The 20,106-nt window shown below is 39.3% G+C and overlaps 1 protein-coding gene across 5 annotated transcripts in view; it reads right to left on the bottom strand.

The window, feature by feature from the left end:
• Positions 1–354: 354 nt before the first annotated feature.
• The window catches only part of tagapb (T cell activation RhoGTPase activating protein b), a 29,436-nt gene continuing 9,684 nt past the window's right edge, over positions 355–20,106 (bottom strand). For 2 of the 5 annotated variants that reach the window (XM_077221055.1, XM_077221056.1), the window contains 11 exons: positions 8,307–8,471; positions 6,138–6,179; positions 5,804–5,888; positions 5,537–5,590; positions 5,229–5,298; positions 4,858–5,006; positions 4,179–4,340; positions 3,944–4,053; positions 3,434–3,614; positions 2,934–3,042; positions 355–2,163 (listed from right to left, as the gene is read on the bottom strand). In XM_077221055.1, coding sequence (XP_077077170.1) covers positions 959–2,163; positions 2,934–3,042; positions 3,434–3,614; positions 3,944–4,053; positions 4,179–4,340; positions 4,858–5,006; positions 5,229–5,298; positions 5,537–5,590; positions 5,804–5,888; positions 6,138–6,179; positions 8,307–8,471 — 2,332 coding nt within the window. In that variant the 3' untranslated portion in view covers positions 355–958. Of the gene's footprint in view, positions 2,164–2,933; positions 3,043–3,433; positions 3,615–3,943; positions 4,054–4,178; positions 4,341–4,857; positions 5,007–5,228; positions 5,299–5,536; positions 5,591–5,688; positions 5,889–6,137; positions 6,309–8,306; positions 8,472–17,564; positions 17,736–20,106 lie in introns of those variants that run through there. The other 3 variants (XM_077221054.1, XM_077221058.1, XM_077221057.1) reach the window with 3 other exon arrangements.

Genomic DNA, 20,106 nt, shown 5'->3' with positions numbered 1-20,106 from the left:
GGAACAAAGATTAAAAAGATTATTTCACCTAAAAATTTAAATTCTGTCATCATTTACTCAATCTCATGTCATTCCAAACACAAACAGCGTGATTTTATTCTTGTGGAACACTAAAGATGAATTGTAGAATTTTTATCGAGGTGACTCTTTTTAATACAATGAATCTGCAAAATGACAAACAAATATCAGTCAGACAAAAAAAGACTTTTATAAAGCTTGAAATCTCTAATTACCATTCATTATTGCAACAACATGAGGGTAAGCAAATAATGTTACCCGAAAACCATTCATAAGGTGAAATAACCCCAAGACTCAACAGCTTTTCGAGACGGTCAGGGATGAGTTCAAATGGTGTGGCCTCTAAGATTCTTTATTGTAGTGAAATAAAAAGTAGCAATATTGCAGAAATCTTGTATTTTACAGCTGTACATTGGGACTACATCAAAATTATTCTGTTACCAACATACACTATTTATCATATTATACAATTTAATTGTAAATGTCTATTTACATAGCTTCATGCTGGCAAGAGTTTAAAATGATTCAATATTAGCATATAAAATCACTGTAACACTATGTGTCACTAAATTAAACAGTTGAGCTTAACAGTTGCAGGTTATTTTAAAGCTGAAGTCTGCCATTTTTCTATGTTAAAATATGTTCTCCTATCCCAGCTTAACTGTAGAGTCAGCTATAAGGAAGCCATTTCAATGGTTGATTTCCCCGAAAAGTGTTTACATTGTGGCACTATCAAAACATTGCTCTGCTTGGTTGATTATCCTGACCAGGCCAACATGGCAACAGTGGATCAACCAATGATGGAAGTTTGGGGCAGGGCTATCTGACTGATGGGAGGAGAGTTTGGGAAACCTTTTTGAAAACAAGTTGATACTAGTGGCACACAAATCACACACTTCACTTTTAAATCTTAGCAGGAGTTCAGTTTTACAAGAAACACTCACACATAAGATTCCTTAGCATAGGAGAACTCCTCAAATACAGGCTGACTACACCTGCGGGACACTTTGTCGTTCCTCGTCTGGGATACCGACTCGGACATTGCCCTCTGCCGGAATGAAATCGGCTGTGGTTCTACAGATTGAACATTTTCTGTGAATGTTTCTATGCATTCTGTGGGTTCGTCAACTTTGCAAATGTCCAATAGGTAGTCGTTCATAGAAATGGGACGAGATTTCCTCCCCAGCTCTCTGGCGTGTTGGACTGTCATGGCCCTGTACTGTGGAGGGGCCGGTTGTGCTCCGGTCTGCAGCGCCTGCTCATAGGATGGGGGGCTGCATGGCATACGACTATCCACCTGTTGGAAGACTTCGATGGCGGAGAGAGGCCGTCGACGCCGGACAAGCTCATCAATGTTCTCTGTCTCATTTTGTGAGTCTTCTTGGAGCGTTTCACAAGGGAAGGCAACTTCCTTCTGAGATTCCCCTTTTTTCAGACTGCCTCTGTTAAATGTAAAGTTTCCAATGCTTTTGGCCCTCATTGAGAGGGACCGTCGGTTCACTTCAACTTCTCCTTGGTTATGTCTAGACTTATTCATAAAGGATGAATGCCTAGTAGACTGGCTTTTACGAGGGCTTACAGGGGATGGCAGTGGTGAGGTGGTTATTGATTGCTCTGAGAGAGTTGAGGAGCAACTATCAGAGGAACAAAACGATGGGCAGGAACCAGCCTTAGATGTTGGAGATGACACATTGATGGGCATGTTCAAACTCCCAACCACTTTCCTGAGAGACATATCAGATCTTCTGTTCTCACAGCGGTGGGGATGCAAGAAGGAGTCATCTGAGTTCTGCTTCTTGAGTGGTTGGCTGTCAAAGTCTTCCTTCTCTGTCGAAAAATCATCATGGCTGCGGGCAAGTTCTCTTAAGCCCATTATGGAGCTAGAAGGAAAAATGGAGGGCTCAGAGCACCGGCGATTGAAAGGGTTTGTGAAAGCATCAAATATAGCGTCAGAGGAACAAGACTGAATGTCAGAGCGTCCTATCTTGCTTAGGCATGGGCTCCCACGTGGCATCATGTTGTCCTCTTGAGTCTGGCTCTCAATTTCCACACAGTCACAATCAACATCAGGATCTGTGCTGTCATATGCTGAGTCATGCTGGTGGACATCGAAGGATATATCAGGGGACATCAAGGAGACTGAATCTGTTGAGAATAAATCAATATTAAAGGTCTGCGTGGCTCTGTCACGCTATCAAAACAATGCTCTGTTAACTCGAGCATACCAGCCAGCCCAACGCAGCAACATTTGCTCTACCAATGAGGTTGGGGTGAGACTATCAGTGTTGCCATTGGTAGAGGGGAGACTGTTTCCTGCTGAAAAATTCAACCTAACATGGTAGCTGTGTTTTAAATCATGGTAGCTGGTCTAACATGGTCTTTAGCTGTTCCAAGCTAATTATTAACATTTTTAAGCTGGTAGATCTTGAAGCAGCAACAAACCAACTAATAGTTCATCATACCAGCTCTAGATGGTCAAGCGGATATTTGGATATTTGAAAGCTGGCCAGCTTGGACCAGTTTAGATCAGCTAAAAACTAGAAACCATGTTCCAAAACACAGCTACTACAGTAGCTTAAGCTGGATTTTCTAATAGGGATTGATGTAATGCAATTCATCAGAAACATCACCTTTAAGGCCGTTTTCTAGATGCAAATGTATTAATACCATGCAAAGTTTGGTGAACATTCTGTTGAGAATTGAGGTTGTGGTCAAACTCAAAATCATAAATCGAGGTCTTGATAGGTTGGATATTATTTATTGAGTTTGAATAAATGACATAATATAATTTATTGCAATATGGGATACAATGGCCTCATGTCTCATCAGAAAGGGCTTATCAATGGTGCATAGATCTTAAAGTACATTTAGGAATTTTATTTCAGTTCGTATCTAAATAGTTTAGATGTATTTACCTGACTTGTCAATGGGGTCATCTTCCTCTAAATCCCCAAAAAGCATCAGGATAGTACGTCCAAATACCTCACAGCAATTTTCAATTAGGAACTGGATAAGTCTTGTTACCTGAAAAAACAAAATAAAAATAGTGATGTCAATTTTATAAAATGTGTTGAGTTTTGTGTGCAACTCAGTGTCACAGTGTTTTTGGTGCTGTGGTTTCTTATGCATCTAAACCGCACCATGCATATTACAGTGCCAAGTTTTGATCTTAAATCAACAGATTAGTCAAATCGAAACTGCAGAGGTGGATCATGAAAAAAGAAAACATTGAGTAGACTTTTGACATATATTCTTGCTCAAACACGTTCCAGGCTAAGCTATTTCTATGTTTAGAGCTATAGGCTCAACACCAAGGCAGACTCCAAGAAACAATTTCATGATATAGTATAATAGATTATTTAGAAGTGTCATTTAAAAAAAGGAAAGGAAAAAAAACTCCAGCCAAGTGTCTGACCTTTTCTACATCATCCCTGTCTAGGGGCTGGCTGTCACGATGCAGCAAGGTTGGAGCAATGCACACTGCCAGGTTCTTGGCATCCATTTTGTTGGTTTCTGAACGCTGACTGATGTGGTGAAACAGGCACAGCAGGTGCTGCAGGAGAAGACTGTTTGCTTTGGGCAACTTCTCAGCCATTCTGAGAGCAGAGAACAACAGAGAAAAAACAGTAAGGTCCTTTTTCTATTAACCACTCTTCATATTTTAATTTTGATGAGGGAAGAAGGACAAAAACAGAACCACCTTTCTGACATTTTGTGGCCAGACTTCAGCTTCCAACTTCCCTATTTACAAATCTCCGAAGAGTACATAGAAAGCTCACAGAAAAGTCCCGTTTCAAATCACATCTGTGCCAGGGACTTTTTTTAATAGCCCACACATCTGCTCGCTGTTTTCTCACTACCATCCACGCTGTAACTACAGCGAGGTCACAACTACAGCTAGGTCACAAAAGAGAGTCCTACTCACCTTCTCAGCTCACTTTGAGCATCCTCTGTCCTCTCTTTCTCCAGAGCACTGATCCAGCTTTCATAGTGCTCAAATACAAGAAGGCCTCCAGGGAGTTCCCTCAGGTAAATCTGTCAGTACATTAAAATGAAAGAAATGACTTATTGCTTAACAGACACCTCAGAAATAGAAGGGATGTTGATAAGAGACACACACAGGCAAAGGCTGGGCCTAACGCAAACAGTGTATTATTCACCTTCAACAATCCAACCAAGAGTGTCACAGGCAGGGCTTCCATGTCTACCTCGGCCCCAGAGCTCAGCTGATCTCTGAGGATATTCAGGTTTTTGCTGCTGCATGGGACTCTGAAAACACCCTCAGTAAATGGACCCTTCCTGAACAGCAACATGAGTGTTTCCTGTTGGAGGGCCAAAAACATGAGAAGCTTGAGAAATATAAATCTTCTACCGACTATAAAGGCTGAAGTTAACATGCAATTGATCCTGGAGTCAAAAATGTGCCATATTTACTTTCTTTCTGGTGCATGTTATTCTAAAGAAAACAAACAAAAAATATATGTCTTCATAATCTCTCATCAAAATGTGTAATCAATTTTTCTATGACCAAAGGCCACTTTACTTTTCTGCATACCATAAATTTCCTCCGTCTTTTGGCAAGGGGTTTGACTAATTTTATAAAAACCTTCTAAAACTGCTGTTGTTTTTGCCATATTTTTGTTTCCAATCAGAATTATCTCAAAAGTTTTTGATTGAGGTCTGGATAAGTTTAGCAAGAAATTACAATGTCTGTCAAAATAAACATCACGTGTTCTACCGAATGCACCTGTGGTGATGTTTTTGAAGACAGATTGCTATTTACTTGTTCTTAGACAACAAATCATAAGATAATAATACATCAATAACACACTGACGTACAGTAATTGGTTTTGGAAGTGTGGTGTCATCTTGTAGATGTCGTCCAAACAGCAAGTTCTTGGCATTAGATTCAGGATAAGCAGGAACACTTGGGTTTGGAGAGCTTCTCTTCAGCTTAAATGTGAAAAAGTTCCTTTTGCCTCCATTCTCTGTTCAGGAAAAAAAAATACAATATAAGCATTACTTCAAATTGAACAACAGTTTATCAAAGATGTATACTACTAGAACTTAAAACTGTGTTTTCACACCTTTGTTTTCTTGCACTTTTATTTTCACACACACTCAGTTTCACTGTTTTTTTTTCTTTTTTCTGGCGGGCATCTAACCAAACATGTGGTTTCGAACAGCCATTTTGGCTAGTTTAAACTCACCAATAGGCTGCTGTGAATGTGCCTCCTGGTTATGAAAATGCTTTGGGTGGGTGGAGATTTTGCCGTTGCCCTGGGAACAGGCACATGTTTGTCATGAGCGCATGAAGGAGTATTAGGGTGTGACTTCAAATTACACACATGCAACTGTCAAAACTACGATATATTTGTTCATTCATTTCTAGCATCCTTATTTTTGTTCTGTAGTAATTTTTAAGTGTAATTGAAAGTAACTCGCTTAGAAAGAATGTGTTTGCCTAAGGTTAAAATCTACTGTGAATTGGTGAATATAAGAAAAATTTAGAGCTCACATCAAAAGGCAACTCCACGCCAGAGTCCATCCCAACTCCACTTAGAGTTTTATTCTGTAGGACAGAGAAAACAGCAAAATAAATGTCATTTGATTATCTGTAAGGCAAGACCCAAAGGTATTTCCATACAGAGACCAAGGCTGAGGACTTACATCATCGGAGATAAAAGGCATAGAAGAAAAATATCCCATTCCAAGCATTTATGCAGTTTGACCCTTGGAAATCTGATCACTAATGTTTATGAATCAGTGACAGAAGAACGCGTACCGTGGTATTGCCACTCAGCACCTTCATGAGGACGCTAGGCGGTGGGGAAGTGCTGCCTGCACTCGATCTTGCCTCTGCAGTTTTCCTGCAATGGCATTTGAAATTGCAACATTATCTGTTATGTGCCACACATATAGTGACTTAACAGCAAGAAGTTCACCACTGGTAAACATACTAATAGACTTCTGCATCTGTAACTGGAGAGATTTGCATTGACAGTGGGGTTCAGAAGTCTAAATCCCCTTTTTAGCATAACAAATCGAATTAACCTTGAATTTCAGAATTAAGTATGTTCCCCTTTTGCATTTATGATATGTACTAAATGACACCTCACCTGTGTAAAGTTTCCAACCAGTGATCCTTTAGCTCAGGCAGACTGCAAGTGAGAGAACAGCATGGTGTGAGTTAGTAATCCACAGAGAGAGTAGAGCGCGTGATTATGTTGTGAATATGAAGAGACCACACACGCTCGACCTCTTTACAACAGAAAGGGCAGGAAAGTCTCAGTGAGTCATGAGTACAGGAAGCAGCATCACAGCGACAGCTACCACTTCCTCATTTCAGTGTGGCTAAGCGACAAGTGGAAAGTTTGGCTGTACGACTTGCAGTTCATTTTCAAAAGTTAGATTAGGCCTAATAAAACGTGTAGGTAGGAAGACTGTGAAATGTGTGTAATCATTTATATTTTTGGAATAGTGTGAAGTATAGATGCTTTCTGCAGGAAAGATGACTAACATCTTATTTTTAAATTCTGCCTTTCGCTAATCTTGTTTTAGACATGGTTATAGGTGCATAAATGTGAGATACACATTCAAAGCTATCTGAATTATCCACTGTGTTTTATAACCCTAACATTTTATTCACAGTTAAATATAGTATTCAAAAATGTTATGCAAGATTTAGTTACTGAATGTGCCTTGACCCAATTTTTTTTTTCACAGGTGAGGTGTCACAGACCCCAGTGTGATTTCTCAGAAGTGTAGTACCCAAGACTTTTTTTGAAGGTCTCGCTCTTGTCTCAGTCTCATCCGCGTTTGTACTTGATCTTGTCTTTGTCTCAGACTAAGAGGATTCGGGATTTTGTTTCAAGACCATGCAGTCAAAAATACAACTGCGGGGATATAACTTAATTGTCAGTGCATTTTCTGATTTATTTACTATGTAATTTAATAATTACTTCTTTAAAATATGGTTACTGAATATGCTGACAAACGGTTTCAATTTATTTTGATGGTCCTTTACTATAAGTACCGTTGCACCTACATGTCTACTATCTGTTAGTAGAGTATTAGTAGACTGGTAGGGTTAGAAGAAGTTGACATGTTGTTGCAAAGTAACTTATAGTCAGTAGAATGTCTGTTGGGGAGCATCACAATAAAGAGTTATCAGATATTAAGCAGACAGTCTACTAATACTCTAATGAGAGTTAGTTCACAGGTAATTGCAAAGTTACTTATAGTTAACAGAATGTTCAAAAGACCATCAAATTAAAGTTTTACCTGACAAGCATCTAAAGTAAATACGGTATATACTTTAATGTTATTCCTATTGAAACTTGTGTGTCATGTATTTAAATATATTTGTAATTACACATCTGTAAAGATGAAGTTGCAATTTAGAATATTTAAAATAATTAACTTTAAATGTAATATTCAATAATAAAATACAGTAAAAATGAAGTACCTTACATGTTCTTTAGTATGATAGTCAACACTGAAAATAAGTATACTTCTTTAAAGCATGACAAAATATTAGGTAACACTTTATTTTAAGGTGAATTAGTTACACATTACTATGCCCAGGCTAATAACAGCAAAGTATGCATTAAAACCAAACCGTAACTCTATATTAAGAACATAGTTACTCGGTTCTTATTTGAATAATTACAATTACGTCACCTTAAAATAAAGTCCACATTCTACAAGTCCACATTCAATACAGTTAGTACCCATCATCATAAAGTTCTTCCATTTAATGGCTTGTGTCAAAAACTCCATATTCATGCTGAACACCATAAGTAGCCTAAATGCAATATTACTTATCACATACTCCCTACATCTTCCTCTATAAGATGACAATTTCTGGTTGCCTATTCTCTTACATGAAGGGTTTCTACTTGTTCAAGTAGACTTATTCCTGAGTGGTGCAACCAACTCCTAACACCTGTGAGAACACCTACATACCCCACTTTCAAATGCTTTGAAAAACACCTACTCATCATCTCACAATGACTGCATCGTCCTTATACACCTGCTCAAATTGCCCTGCACTTGTCATCATACACTAGCATTAGCATCCTGACTACGTATTGTTTTGGTTAGCAGCCTAGTTTCAGCGTCAGACAACATGCCCACAGACTACCCACATGCTTTGCTCTTTGTTACATGATCGTATGAACATGTTCTCATGAGTGATCAGTCTTGCTCCTGGAGATCTTTCTTGCAGAGCCTAGTCCCAACCACTTTTTTTTTCCCAATAAAAAGTAATTTAAAAAAAAACTCACCGGAAGGACACCAGGCACAGAGAGACAGACCAAGCCAATACGATGGAAATCCTTAGATCAACACCTGTCTCTTCATCTTCTGCCTCCTCGTCATCATTTTGAAAGCTGCACACCCACAGGTCCTTTAAATCAATTCTGTGTTTCAGTCTGTAACTTGCATTTGACCTGTAAACACAGAAATATATATATATATTGTCTTGTTATGTTTTGCAATATGGTAATGATCTCCAAGAACATTTAGAATTTTTATTGGCATAATGTACAGTCAACTTGTCGTAAAAATTCTATGACTCTGACAGGGTATCTGTGCAGTTGTCTATGAATGTACATAATGTATACTGTAACATATGAATTGCAATGTATAATTGGCTTGAGGCCCTATTGTTAGGTTTTCAGTCTGTTTTATGGACTTTTAGTTTGTATCACATTTTTTCATGTGTTGTGTTTCATTTGTTCCCCATTTCCACATGCTGTATTCCAATTCGCCTATACTACTAATACCACTCGCTAAAAGTATGTATATAAAAATACATACTTTTGAGGGTGTAGCAGAAGAGCAAGCTTTAGGACATACCATCACATCAATAAATTGTGTCTTTAACAGGCGCTCTGTCACATATTTACATGCATTTGTTCACTGTACATTGGCCTGTCAATCATCTTGTCACAGTTAACATCCTCCACATTTATTTTCATTTAATTTCCTACCTTATTGGAGAGAAAAGAAGTAGCATGTTGATCTGTCAGTCATGGGTCTTTGGATCAGGGAACTCTCCTCATATTTTTGCATAATGATCCATTTAAAAGTTAATGACCAAACGGATGCAGATAACATTATTTATTGTTTTTTTTACCAGGTTAAATGTTGATCATTAGTCCCTCAAACCCCTTTATCTAAACCTCTCTACTTAACCTTCAGTCGTGGAAATCCGCCATGTTTGTAGTTTTTTTAAACACTTTTTATTTGTGTTTCTTAATTGAATCCTTCTCCAAAGCGCAATGGGTTGTAGGTAATATTAGCCATTAGAGTGTGCATGGATACACACATTTAAAAAATCTACTGGAAATATAGACCATCTGGGGACTTTTGGGATACTCTTATCAACATGCTATGCTTTGGGACACACTTATTTTAATCTCACATAGGCTACTAGCATTGTTACTGATTACATTCATCACCTGTTTCTAGCTGAGTTGCTCATTATCTTGTTTCCCTGTGTATTTATATGCTCTCAGTTTCCTAAGACGTTGGGTCGGTATTATCTTTATGTTGTGTAGCTGTTACATTTGCTCATATTTGCCTGGATTATCATCTTTGTTTTGTGTTTTGAGATTAAAACTTAAAAGTTGCAGTTAGATCCACCTCTCCCTCATCTTCATTGTCTATCTGCCATAACGCCTTTTGATACAGCAATAGGTTTTTAAAGGGATAGTTCGCTCAAAAATGATATTTCTGTCATCATTTACTCACCGTCATGTCATTCCAAACCCATTAAACTTTCATTTATCTTTGAAACAAAAATGAAAATATTTTTAATGAAACCTGAGACATTTAAAGTCATGTAACCAAAACTTTGATGCTTCAAAAAGTTAATAAAGAGATTGTGAAAGTGATTCAATCAAGTGGTTTAATCCAAGTCTTCTGAAGAAACACACTCCTTTTATAATGAACACATTTAATTTAAGCTTTAATTCACATCGATTAACTCAAACCTTGTTTTAATTGAAGAATCTAGTAACAAATCTATTCACTAAAAATCGGGGAAAATAATTTTTAGTTCAGCCTATCTGCCTCTTTGGCCTTGGCCCAAACAACCAATCTTCAAGACAAAACTGAAACTCATAAGCATATATTTTATATGCTCATCTTAAAAAAAAAAGAAAAAAAAAAGAAATCCTTGGCAACATTTTGCAAATTATTAAATCAGATTATTAATTCACAAATTGTCATTACACTTCATAAATGTCCAGGAAAACTTTAAAGTTTTTATAGTGTTTGGGAAAGTACTGTAGTGGTTTTTGTTGCTATTTACTGTTGTGGAAGAAAAAAAGCACCTTTTACTCCAGGGTTTCATGTACATGTCTTGTCTAGTTCATAGTTTCATTATCATGTTCAGTTTAGTTTAGTTTGCATTGTTTGAGTCCTCATTCATAGTTTCTGCCATGGTTTCTGATTGAGTCACACACCTGTTTCTTATTTCGTTCTTTTGTATATTTAAATTCCCCTTGAAATCCAAAAATGTAAATTTTTTGTTTTTTAGTATGAATATATTAGCCTTACTGTTATCTGTAAGCAAATGCGCTCCAAAACAATGACAAAATTCGCATTTAGGAGATATACAATTTTAAAGGGGTGGTATAATGCCCCTTTTCATAAGATGTACAATAAGTCTCTGATATCCCCAGATTGTGTAATTTTTAGCTCAAAATACCCGACAGAGTATTTTTTACAGCATGTTAAAACTGTCCGTTTTTGAGGGTGAGCAAAAACGTGTTGTCTTGTGTGTGTCACTTTAAATGCAAATGAGCTGCTGCTCCTGGCACACAGGGCGGAGCTTCAATAGCTTGTGTGTGTGTGTGTGTGTGTGTGTGTGTGTGTGTGTGTGTGTGTGTGTGTGTGTGTGTGTGTGTCTGTGTGTGTGTGTGTGTGTGTGTGTGTGTGTGTGTGTGTGTGTGTGTGTGTGTGTGTGTGTGTGTGTGTGTGTGTTTGTGTGTGTGTGTGTGTGTGTGTTTGTGTGTGTGTGTGTGTTAGCAGCGCCGATTACCTCACGCAGACAAGCACTAACATGTCAGAAACTGTTCTGCCTTTTGTGTTTAAACTGGAGTTACAATGATGGAGAGACTCAAGAAGAAGTGACAACATGTAGAATGGAGTAGGACGTTTCTAAATGGTTAGTTGAGGAATTTATGTAGCTGATGTGGAGTTAATTATCTTCAAGTCATTGATTAGCATATTCTGTCATGATAATCTATAAATCGCTCGTGTGGGAACTGTTGTAAAATGCCTACAGAGTGACATGCTATTGATCGTGTTACGTACTGTATTGCAATAAATGTGAAAAGACAGATGTGACAGCTTGAGCAGACTCACAAATGTGCTCTACTACAACAACTCTTCCTCTTCTCAACATGGACTGTGTGTTCCTGGGGGCGGGGTTTATGTACATTTTAGGGTTGGTGATGTCACTAACCCGGGAGTAATGTCGTGTAGTCCCTACCAGCCGTTTGTTGTAGTCCTTAATAAGCGATTTCTTTAAAAGCAAATCTTCCTTTGCTTTGAACTTTGAGCGTTGTAACTTTATATATTTATAATGTTGGGGGTGGAGGTTCATATTTTAGAGAGCATTTGATTGGACAGAAAATCTGATGAGAAGCTGAAGTGATTTTTAAAAGTTTCTTTAAAGGGGTGGTTGATTATGATTTCACTTTTCTAACTAAAGAAAAGGGAAATCATAATCAACCACCCATTTAAAACTTACAGTCTCCAACTTCCTCCAACTTCAGCTTCTCATCAGATTTTCTGTCCAATCAAAGGCTCTCTAAAATATGAAGCTCCACCCCCAACATTATAAATAGAGGCTGAAGCTGTGGCTGAAATCGGTCGCTTGTTCACGGTTCACACAATTACTATTTTCTATATGGCACATACAGTATAACACTATATAGGGGATAGGGAGCGTTTAAGACTGTGTAAATATGCTTTCCATTGGGGCGAATTAAGTCTGGTTTCACGCTGATGTCACGTGAACCGCCGCAACCGCACACTCTGTTCCTGTCCATAGACACAATAGCACAGAGCGGATCATATGATCGACTCACTGCAGACCAGAAAACGTATCGGATGCATTTGAATTCTACACAGAATGCTGTATTTTTAAAGCGATATGGCTTGGCAATAGAAACAGCACTCACAAGTAGAAGAGATAACACCAACATGAATTACACCCTTTTCCTCAGCATGATTACATTCACTGTTGCTTTAGTAACAGTTAAATCTAAAAGGGGAATCTATTAGACTGTGGCTGTCCAATGTGGCTTTGCCACTCAGGCCGAGCTGTGATATAAACGTGGCTATTTTTAAAAAGGGGAGGAGCTGATCTATTTGTCCTGCCCTGTCTTCCTGTTTCATTGGAAATTACTTCAACACACTGAATAACCCTGCACGTTTCAAGGCACTTCAGTGGGTCTTTATGCCCTCAGTTCTTTCTGTTCATTGCTCGGTATAATCAATATTAATGTGTAGTGTGTTTTGTTATCCTGGTGTTTATTCAAAGGACATTTCTGTCAGGGCCACTATCGTCAAATACGATTGACAATTAGCATACAGTTTGGATGGGCGGTATTATTCCGTTCTGGGCGAGAACTCCCAGCGCATCCATGCAGCCTAGCATAGATAAGAGCAGGGAGAGCTATTTTACCCTTAGGGTAAACAGAACAGAACCAACATGAATGTATGCAGATATCATCCATTCAAGATTTTAAAGGTGCAGTGTGTGACTTTTAGCGACATCTAGCGGTTCGGTTGCGAGTTTTCACTAAGGGCTCAGCCCACCGCTCACCCCTCCCTATCGAAGAAGCTACGGTGGCTAAAACGGGACAAACATCGTCGTCTGAGACGGCAGAGAATAGCCAGAGTAAACCAAGTTTCTGTACCACAGTCCATTATAAACCACATCATGGATAAAGTTTACAAAGCCATAGTCAGGTGAGGATCAAGGGTCTTAATACGTAATATAATAATAGTAATTAGTTGATTGTCTCACGAACGTAATCAGCACATTTCTCCCCACATAGCAAACCCATAATACAGCGAGGGAGAAGAACCACATTAAACTATGCAACTATATATTTTTTCTAACAGGGAAGTAAAAGTTTAGCTGGCTAATATGAGCTGTTACTGTGGCTGAGCTGGTTAAAGCGTTAAGCCTTGTTTATACTGGACGCGTCCGCATGAGCCCAAAGGTGCGTGCGGCAAAAATGACGTGATTGTAACAGGGCGCGCGCCTCCGCATCCCCTAGACACCACACAATAGGCTTTTTTTCTCTGATTTTGGAAACTCGATCGAATTAAAATGCTTCCAAGATCGACAGATTGGTGATTCCTGTAACTATTTTACGGTCAATGACAAGAGTACTAATCAGCTGTCTCACGAACGTAACCAGCACATTTATCCCCACATAGCAAAGCCATAACACAGCGAGGGAGAAGAATTAAGTTACATGAAACAATCCAACTACATATTTTACACCACTGACAAGGGAAAAGTAACGGTGTTTATGGCTAGCTTCTAGCTTTCTGCGGCTTCTCTTTCAAGGTAGTGACGAAACGCGCTCTGTAACGCTTTTTGTTCGCTGTCGGCTACTGTAGAAACATGACGTCACAATATGTCGACCTTCATAGAAGGGGATTCCCGCCCCTACGTAGATATAAATGCCTCATTCTAAGGTAATAAAAACATTACGGTTTATTAAGTAAGTTCTTTATACACCACTGAACACATAGTTATGGATGTCATATTGCATTTCTGTTAATATATACTCAAAATTTTTACACATTGCACCTTTAAAGTACTGTACAACATTTCGAGAATTTATTCTGATTCAAGAGGAATCAGAATACCAAATCCTGACTGGGCCAGAGGAGGAGCTGGGGACGGGGGAGGGTAAATAGCTCCTGAGAAACGCGACAGCTGCTGATAATACTGTAGGAGCTTATATATGTAGGCTACAGTGATAGGCGTCATATTCCTATAGGTAGACGTGGATCAGCTGAGAGTCAGCTGATGCGAGCTTGACTAATGTTACCTGTCAGAACTGACGCTACGCTTGATATTTTTTCATCCTGCATCATTCTCGTAATTTGGATTAAGTCACACTTAACCGTGACACAGGAGACCTTTATACCTGATGAAGGCCTATCTTAATCATCATCCTCATCATCACCATCACCATCATCATCACCACCATAAGATTAGACCAAATTTGACTGTATCATACCCAGTCTTCAACATATTTATTATAAATATTATATTTAATTTCACTATATTAATATACTATATAACTTAAAAGTGAATAGTGAATGAAACATAATGCAGCGCCAGCATTTATTTTAGATGCCACATTTAGAAAAAAAAGGAAGTAGCTGAATTCCCCTATTTCTGTGACATTTTTATGTCATTAGGTGTGACTAAAGGACGTGGTTTAAAAAAGCTGTAAAATCCTGAAAACTAACATTTATATGATCACACTAAGCCTTAAGAAACCAAATTCACTCGGCCATTTGTGCATTTTCTGTGTTGCTAAAGTTATGATTTAATACATTTTTGATTTGTTATTTTTGTTCCTGCAGCACCTCTGATAGATTGTTAAGCAATGGGTATTGCATAAACCTCACCATGGGTCCTGCGTTATGTAATAGTAACGGTTCTCTGCAGATTAAAGGAGCTTCTAGTGTTTTAGCATTAGATCTTGGCTCACTTGTTTTGACCATTAAAACTCATTGGAGTATTTGATTTGTTTCTTCTCTAACTGCAGCTGAGATTATTGGCTTTCTGAGATCCCAAATGGGAGTTTACACAAGTGTTGACCGAATGGCTGAACAATCCAAGCATCCAGTCTATTCTCTCACATCAAGGTCAGACAGTCAATACAGGAAGAACCAGTCAATACAGAAGTAGCAGAGATACTATGTATGCAGGAGAGTGATAATCAAACCTGCATTAAATCTCTGTGCTGTCTAGGGGTTCACACATGACAACTAAACAAGAGCTTTCCACAACCCAGCTAGTGCACAGAGACATGTGCCAGAGATGTTCAAATTGCTGCCATCAAGCAGCTTTAAATAGTTTTTTTATTTCTTTTTTTATTTTGTTTAAATTTTTTTGGTCCAAACCCCAAAATATAATTTAATATATAGTAATTTTAGATGTGATTACATACGTAGTTACATACATAATCATATTCAGAATACACAATAAGTGCATTGAATCAAAGACACTTTATTTTGATGGTCCCCCAACACACAGTGGCCCTCATTTATCAAAAGTGCGTACACCAAATTTCCAGCGTACACCTGGCGTACACCCAAAACCAGGGTGACTTTGATATTTATCAATATGGATGTTGGCGTACGGCACGCTCAAATCCTACGCCAGGTCAGGAGGTGGTGTACATGTACGCACGTTTTGAGTTAGTGCGGAAATGCGCAGAAAAACAATTCCTAACACCACAAAACGCACTGACAAACTAAAAGATATGAGGAGCTCTTTTCCAAAACGCGATAAACGCCATTTTTAAAAATTAATTTGTATTTTATTTCTATTAATAAACTAGTGTTGTGTCTGCAAAGATGAAATTGATGATCAGCATCTCCATAGTGAACGCGCCTATAGAGAGATTAGCCTATTTATTTTCGTTTATAATTGTTTAGTTTAAAGACATTTCAAGCTTTCTTTATAGATATATTTCTCATGCCTGTGAGGCATATACTGAGTTTCGGTTAATTTGTGATGAGATGCGCTCCAGTTCATGTGCAATGCAAGGGACCGCGTCCGCGCCTCCATGCCATGACTCATGATTATATTGTCGGCTATTTGCTTCTTATTTATTAAATCCAGGCAATTGGTTGATGAAAAAAATATTAAAATTAAGATACAATTTATACAAAACGAAATTCACTTTAAAGAAAGGCTTTCTACAAAACAAAACTTAATTAAGTGGCCAAAATCATGTCTGAGCATGTCTCCTGATATATTGCGCATCCTATCTTAGCCTATGTTCACTTTTCATAATCAACATAGATGGTGAAAAACTAACATTATAATTTTTTAACAAATATGACACTAAATGAACTTAGTTAATGGCTACAACACATAGCCTAATAGTAGGCCTGAATATTGTTATCATTACTTTTTTCAAGTTTGGCACGAATGACTATTAGCCTAAATGTGTTACTAAATTATTTGAATGTATTTTTAACATTGTTGTATTTAAGGACTGTATTTGTGTGTTATTTTTAAATTATTTGTTTTATGTGATGGACAATATTGGAACGTGACATTAGAAATATTTATTTTATTTTTACTATTTAATTTATTTTACTATTTATTTTGTTTGGCTTTTATTTATTTCATGCAGTTGCACTTATTTAATTTATATTCATTTATAGTATGAGTCCCTGATTATATGTTGCATGTTCTCTTGTTGTTGTTGTTTTTTTTAGACAAAAAATGGATGGATTTATAGCGTTTTGAAAAAGAAAATACAATTAACTTTGAATTTATCATCAACAATATTGTTGTTTGATTTAATCATTATTTTTTCATGATGGTGATGTTCTCGATCTCCAGAGAAGTGTCTCCTCTTTGCCGTCTTCCGTGTGTCCATGGCGTAAAATGAGGGCGTGGGGGAAGCGGAGACTTGAATATATAGGGGCGTGTTATTCTAATGACGATCGTTTTCAGCCGAGGCATTTATCAAGGGCAGGTATTGCGTATACCTGGATTTCAAAGGTACGCACAGCTTCATAAATCAGGCGGTGAGAGGAGTGTAAGCATAATCTTTCGCCAACATATACGCCCGTTTCTACGCAAGAATGACAAATGAAGGCCATTCTGACTATAAGTAACTTGGCAACTACAAGTCAACTTATTCTACTAACCCGAACCCTAACACCTGACCCTAATGTGATGTTTTCAACCTGTGTTTCCCAGTCTTATTCCATGTTTTGTAGCCCCTTGTTGTGTTTAATGTTGATTAGTCTGTCCAGGTGTTTCTTATTAGCCACGCCCCTTGTTAATTTATTAAGCTTGTCTGTGTATTTATCCCTGTGTTTAGTTCAGTCTTTGTCAGTTCTTATCGTTGCACTATGGTGGTTGTTCTGTTCCCGAGTTTGTATTTGTGAAGTTTTGAGTTTATTTAATAAAAGACGGCTGCATTTGGATCCTGCTTCCTCCTCTGCTTCAACCAAAACGTAATACTTAACCTAACAGTCTACTAATACTCTAATGAGAGTTAGTTGACATGTAGTTGCAAAGTTACTTATAGTTAGTAGAATGTCTAATCGAAATAAAGTGGAATTTTGACCATCTAATTAGACTTCTACGTGGGGAAATCACATCACAATCTCTGTTTGCTGGGTGATTCCCATTTCATGTCAAAAACGAAAGCAACTCTAAATATAGTACACCATTTTAGATTGTAATGCACATTAGTAAACGTGCATGTTTGTGTATGTGTGCTAACCAGAATAATTCTTACTTGAGCTTGGCAATGACCAGGGCGTCACTCAGGAGGAACAGGTGTCTTTCCCTGGTCTTCCGTCCTTCGGTCAGCTGAGCACATTCATCCAGAATCAGCTCTGAGTTCTCATTGGTCAATCCCAGCACAAAGGGACACTGATCCACCGCCACCAGACATTGAGCTTCCTCCCTGAAGATCAGATAATTTCTCACTATAAACCACCAATTCAACAACATTGACCACAGATGAAGGAAATAAAAGTGCGCTTGGGAAAATCCAATAGTGTGTGGTTGCTTTGGGTGAAAAGCGCTTGGTAAAATATCAATGAATTATTCTTTGCGATGGGTCAAACCATTTTCTTACTCAGTTCAAATATTTAATCCATGTAACTGTCACATCAGCTCAGACAAGATGAAGATGCAGGGGATATTTTTGCAGCAATACTTTTGAGCGGGCTCACATGAAGATCAAGGCGAGCAAGTCCAGAAGCATCTCCATTATTAAAAGGGAAGCTGTCAGACTACCGCTTCCACATTGGCGAGGAACCAGTGAAGAGCCTAAGTCGTTGGTATGATGCCTCCCTCAAAGACAGAGAGCAAGTAGAGCAGCTCAGAAAGGAGGTAGCCAGCCAGGAGAACATCGACAGAACCATGCTTCCTGGCAAGCTGAAGCTCTGGTGCATGCAGTATGGACTACTTCCACATCTCCTGTGGCCGCAAACCCTCTATGAAGTTCCGCTCTCAAAGGTGGAGAAGCTGGAGAGACTGGTCAGCTCATATATAAGGAAGTGGCTTTGCTTTCCCGGGTGCCTCAGCAGAATTGGGCTCTACAGGAAAGGGATGTTACACTTGCCAATTTCCAGTCTGACAGAGGAGTACAAGTGCGCCAATGTCAGACTGGAGATGATGCTGCTGGATTTGAGTGATCCATTTGTAGCCCAAGCTGCCCCCATTCTGGTCACCGGGAGGAAGTAAACCCCATTGGCTGCTACTGAGCTGGCAAAGGCAGCACTCAGACACAAGGACATCGTGGGCCGAGTGCAGGGGGGAGGAGTGGCCTTGGGGACAGTACACCAGCGTGGAGCGAGGCCTCTACATCTTAGATGTAAGCTGGTGGTCCAGGAGGTATGCCGGGAGGAGGAAGCAAGAAGGTGTGCCCAAGCTGTGGCGCAGGCAAACCAAGGGTAGTGGATGGCATGGAAAGGAGTGGAGAAAAGCAAGAACTCCTGGAATGAGTTGTGGGAGATGAAGGGATTCAGGGCAAGTTTTACCATCGAAACTGCCTACAATGTCCTGCCTTCCCCTGCAAACCTAAGCCTATGGTATGCTGAAGACCCCACGTGTCCTCTATGTCCAAGTCCAGCAACACTGAAGCACATCTTAGTGGGATGCAAGACCAGCCTCACCCAAGGCTTTTATACCTGGCGGCACAACCAGCTGCTAAAGTGTCTTGCAGCAGTGCTGGAAAGTCGACGGACAAGTGTGAATGTCCTTCCTCTACCGTCATCCCGGTGGAAGCCGACACCATTTGTTCGGGAGGGCGAGGGTCAAGCTAGCCTCCCTACCACAAGACCATACACTGGGCAGCTGGGCAGAGCACGGGACTGGAAGCTGCTGGCTGACTTGGACAAGAAACTCTGCTTCCCAGCTGAGATCGCAGCTACCAACCAGCGACCAGGCCTAGTTCAGTGGTCAGCCTCACTCAAGCTTGTCTACATCATCAAGCTCACTGTGCCCTGGGAGGGGGTAGTGGAGGAGGCTTACGAAGGGAAAAGGCTGAGACACGCTGAACTTGCAGCCGATGCGCAACAACAAGGCTGGAATGCAAATATACGCCCAGTGGAAGTAGGCTGCAGAGGGTTCGTAGCCACCTCAACATCCAGGCTACTCGGGGAGATGGAAGTGCGAGGGAAGGCCCATCAGCAGGCAGTCAAAGACCTCTCCAGGGCTGCTGAAAAGGGGAGTCATTGGCTGTGGATGAAAGAAAGGACTCCGTCTGGGGCTTCAAGTGAGGTGATGGCACCTAGGGAGTGAACCTGGGACGCAGGGATTTACTGCTGAACCCTGTGGAGGTGTCGAGGGCCTATCAGCGTAACACCGAAGAAGGAGGGCACCCACTTGATAACCCAAAGGGTGTCATCACTCATTTGACCATTCCACAGAGTCTCATCAGTGCCTCAAGTATGCATTTATTGAGGGATATCAACATCTAGTCCTATACAACAGACCTTTATCACAAAAACAAAGAAGATAATCCAAACGCAATGAACGTTACAGGTTAGTAAAAAAAAAAAAAGACAATACTGATAGAGAGAACCAAACTGGGTGTTTAAAGTCCCCATGATATCAAAATGTAGTTTTTTTTGGCTTTTAGCATGAGTATGCTTGCCTTAAGTGTATCTATAAGCTAATGTGCTCCAAAACAATGACAAAATTCAGATTTTGAAGACAAAACCTACAGTTACCAACTCACGTCAATATGGATCAATGATTTGGATGACATCACTCTGCACTTTAGCTTCTCATTAGATTTTTTGTCCAATCTAGAATGTGAAGAATCC

The sequence above is a fragment of the Siphateles boraxobius genome, unplaced genomic scaffold (assembly GCF_051911475.1).
Source record: "Siphateles boraxobius isolate OS27281-9 unplaced genomic scaffold, OSU_SipBor_1 8, whole genome shotgun sequence".
NCBI lineage: Eukaryota > Metazoa > Chordata > Actinopteri > Cypriniformes > Leuciscidae > Siphateles > Siphateles boraxobius.
Note: the sequence above shows the minus strand (reverse complement) of the source record. Positions and strands in the feature narration are given on the sequence as shown.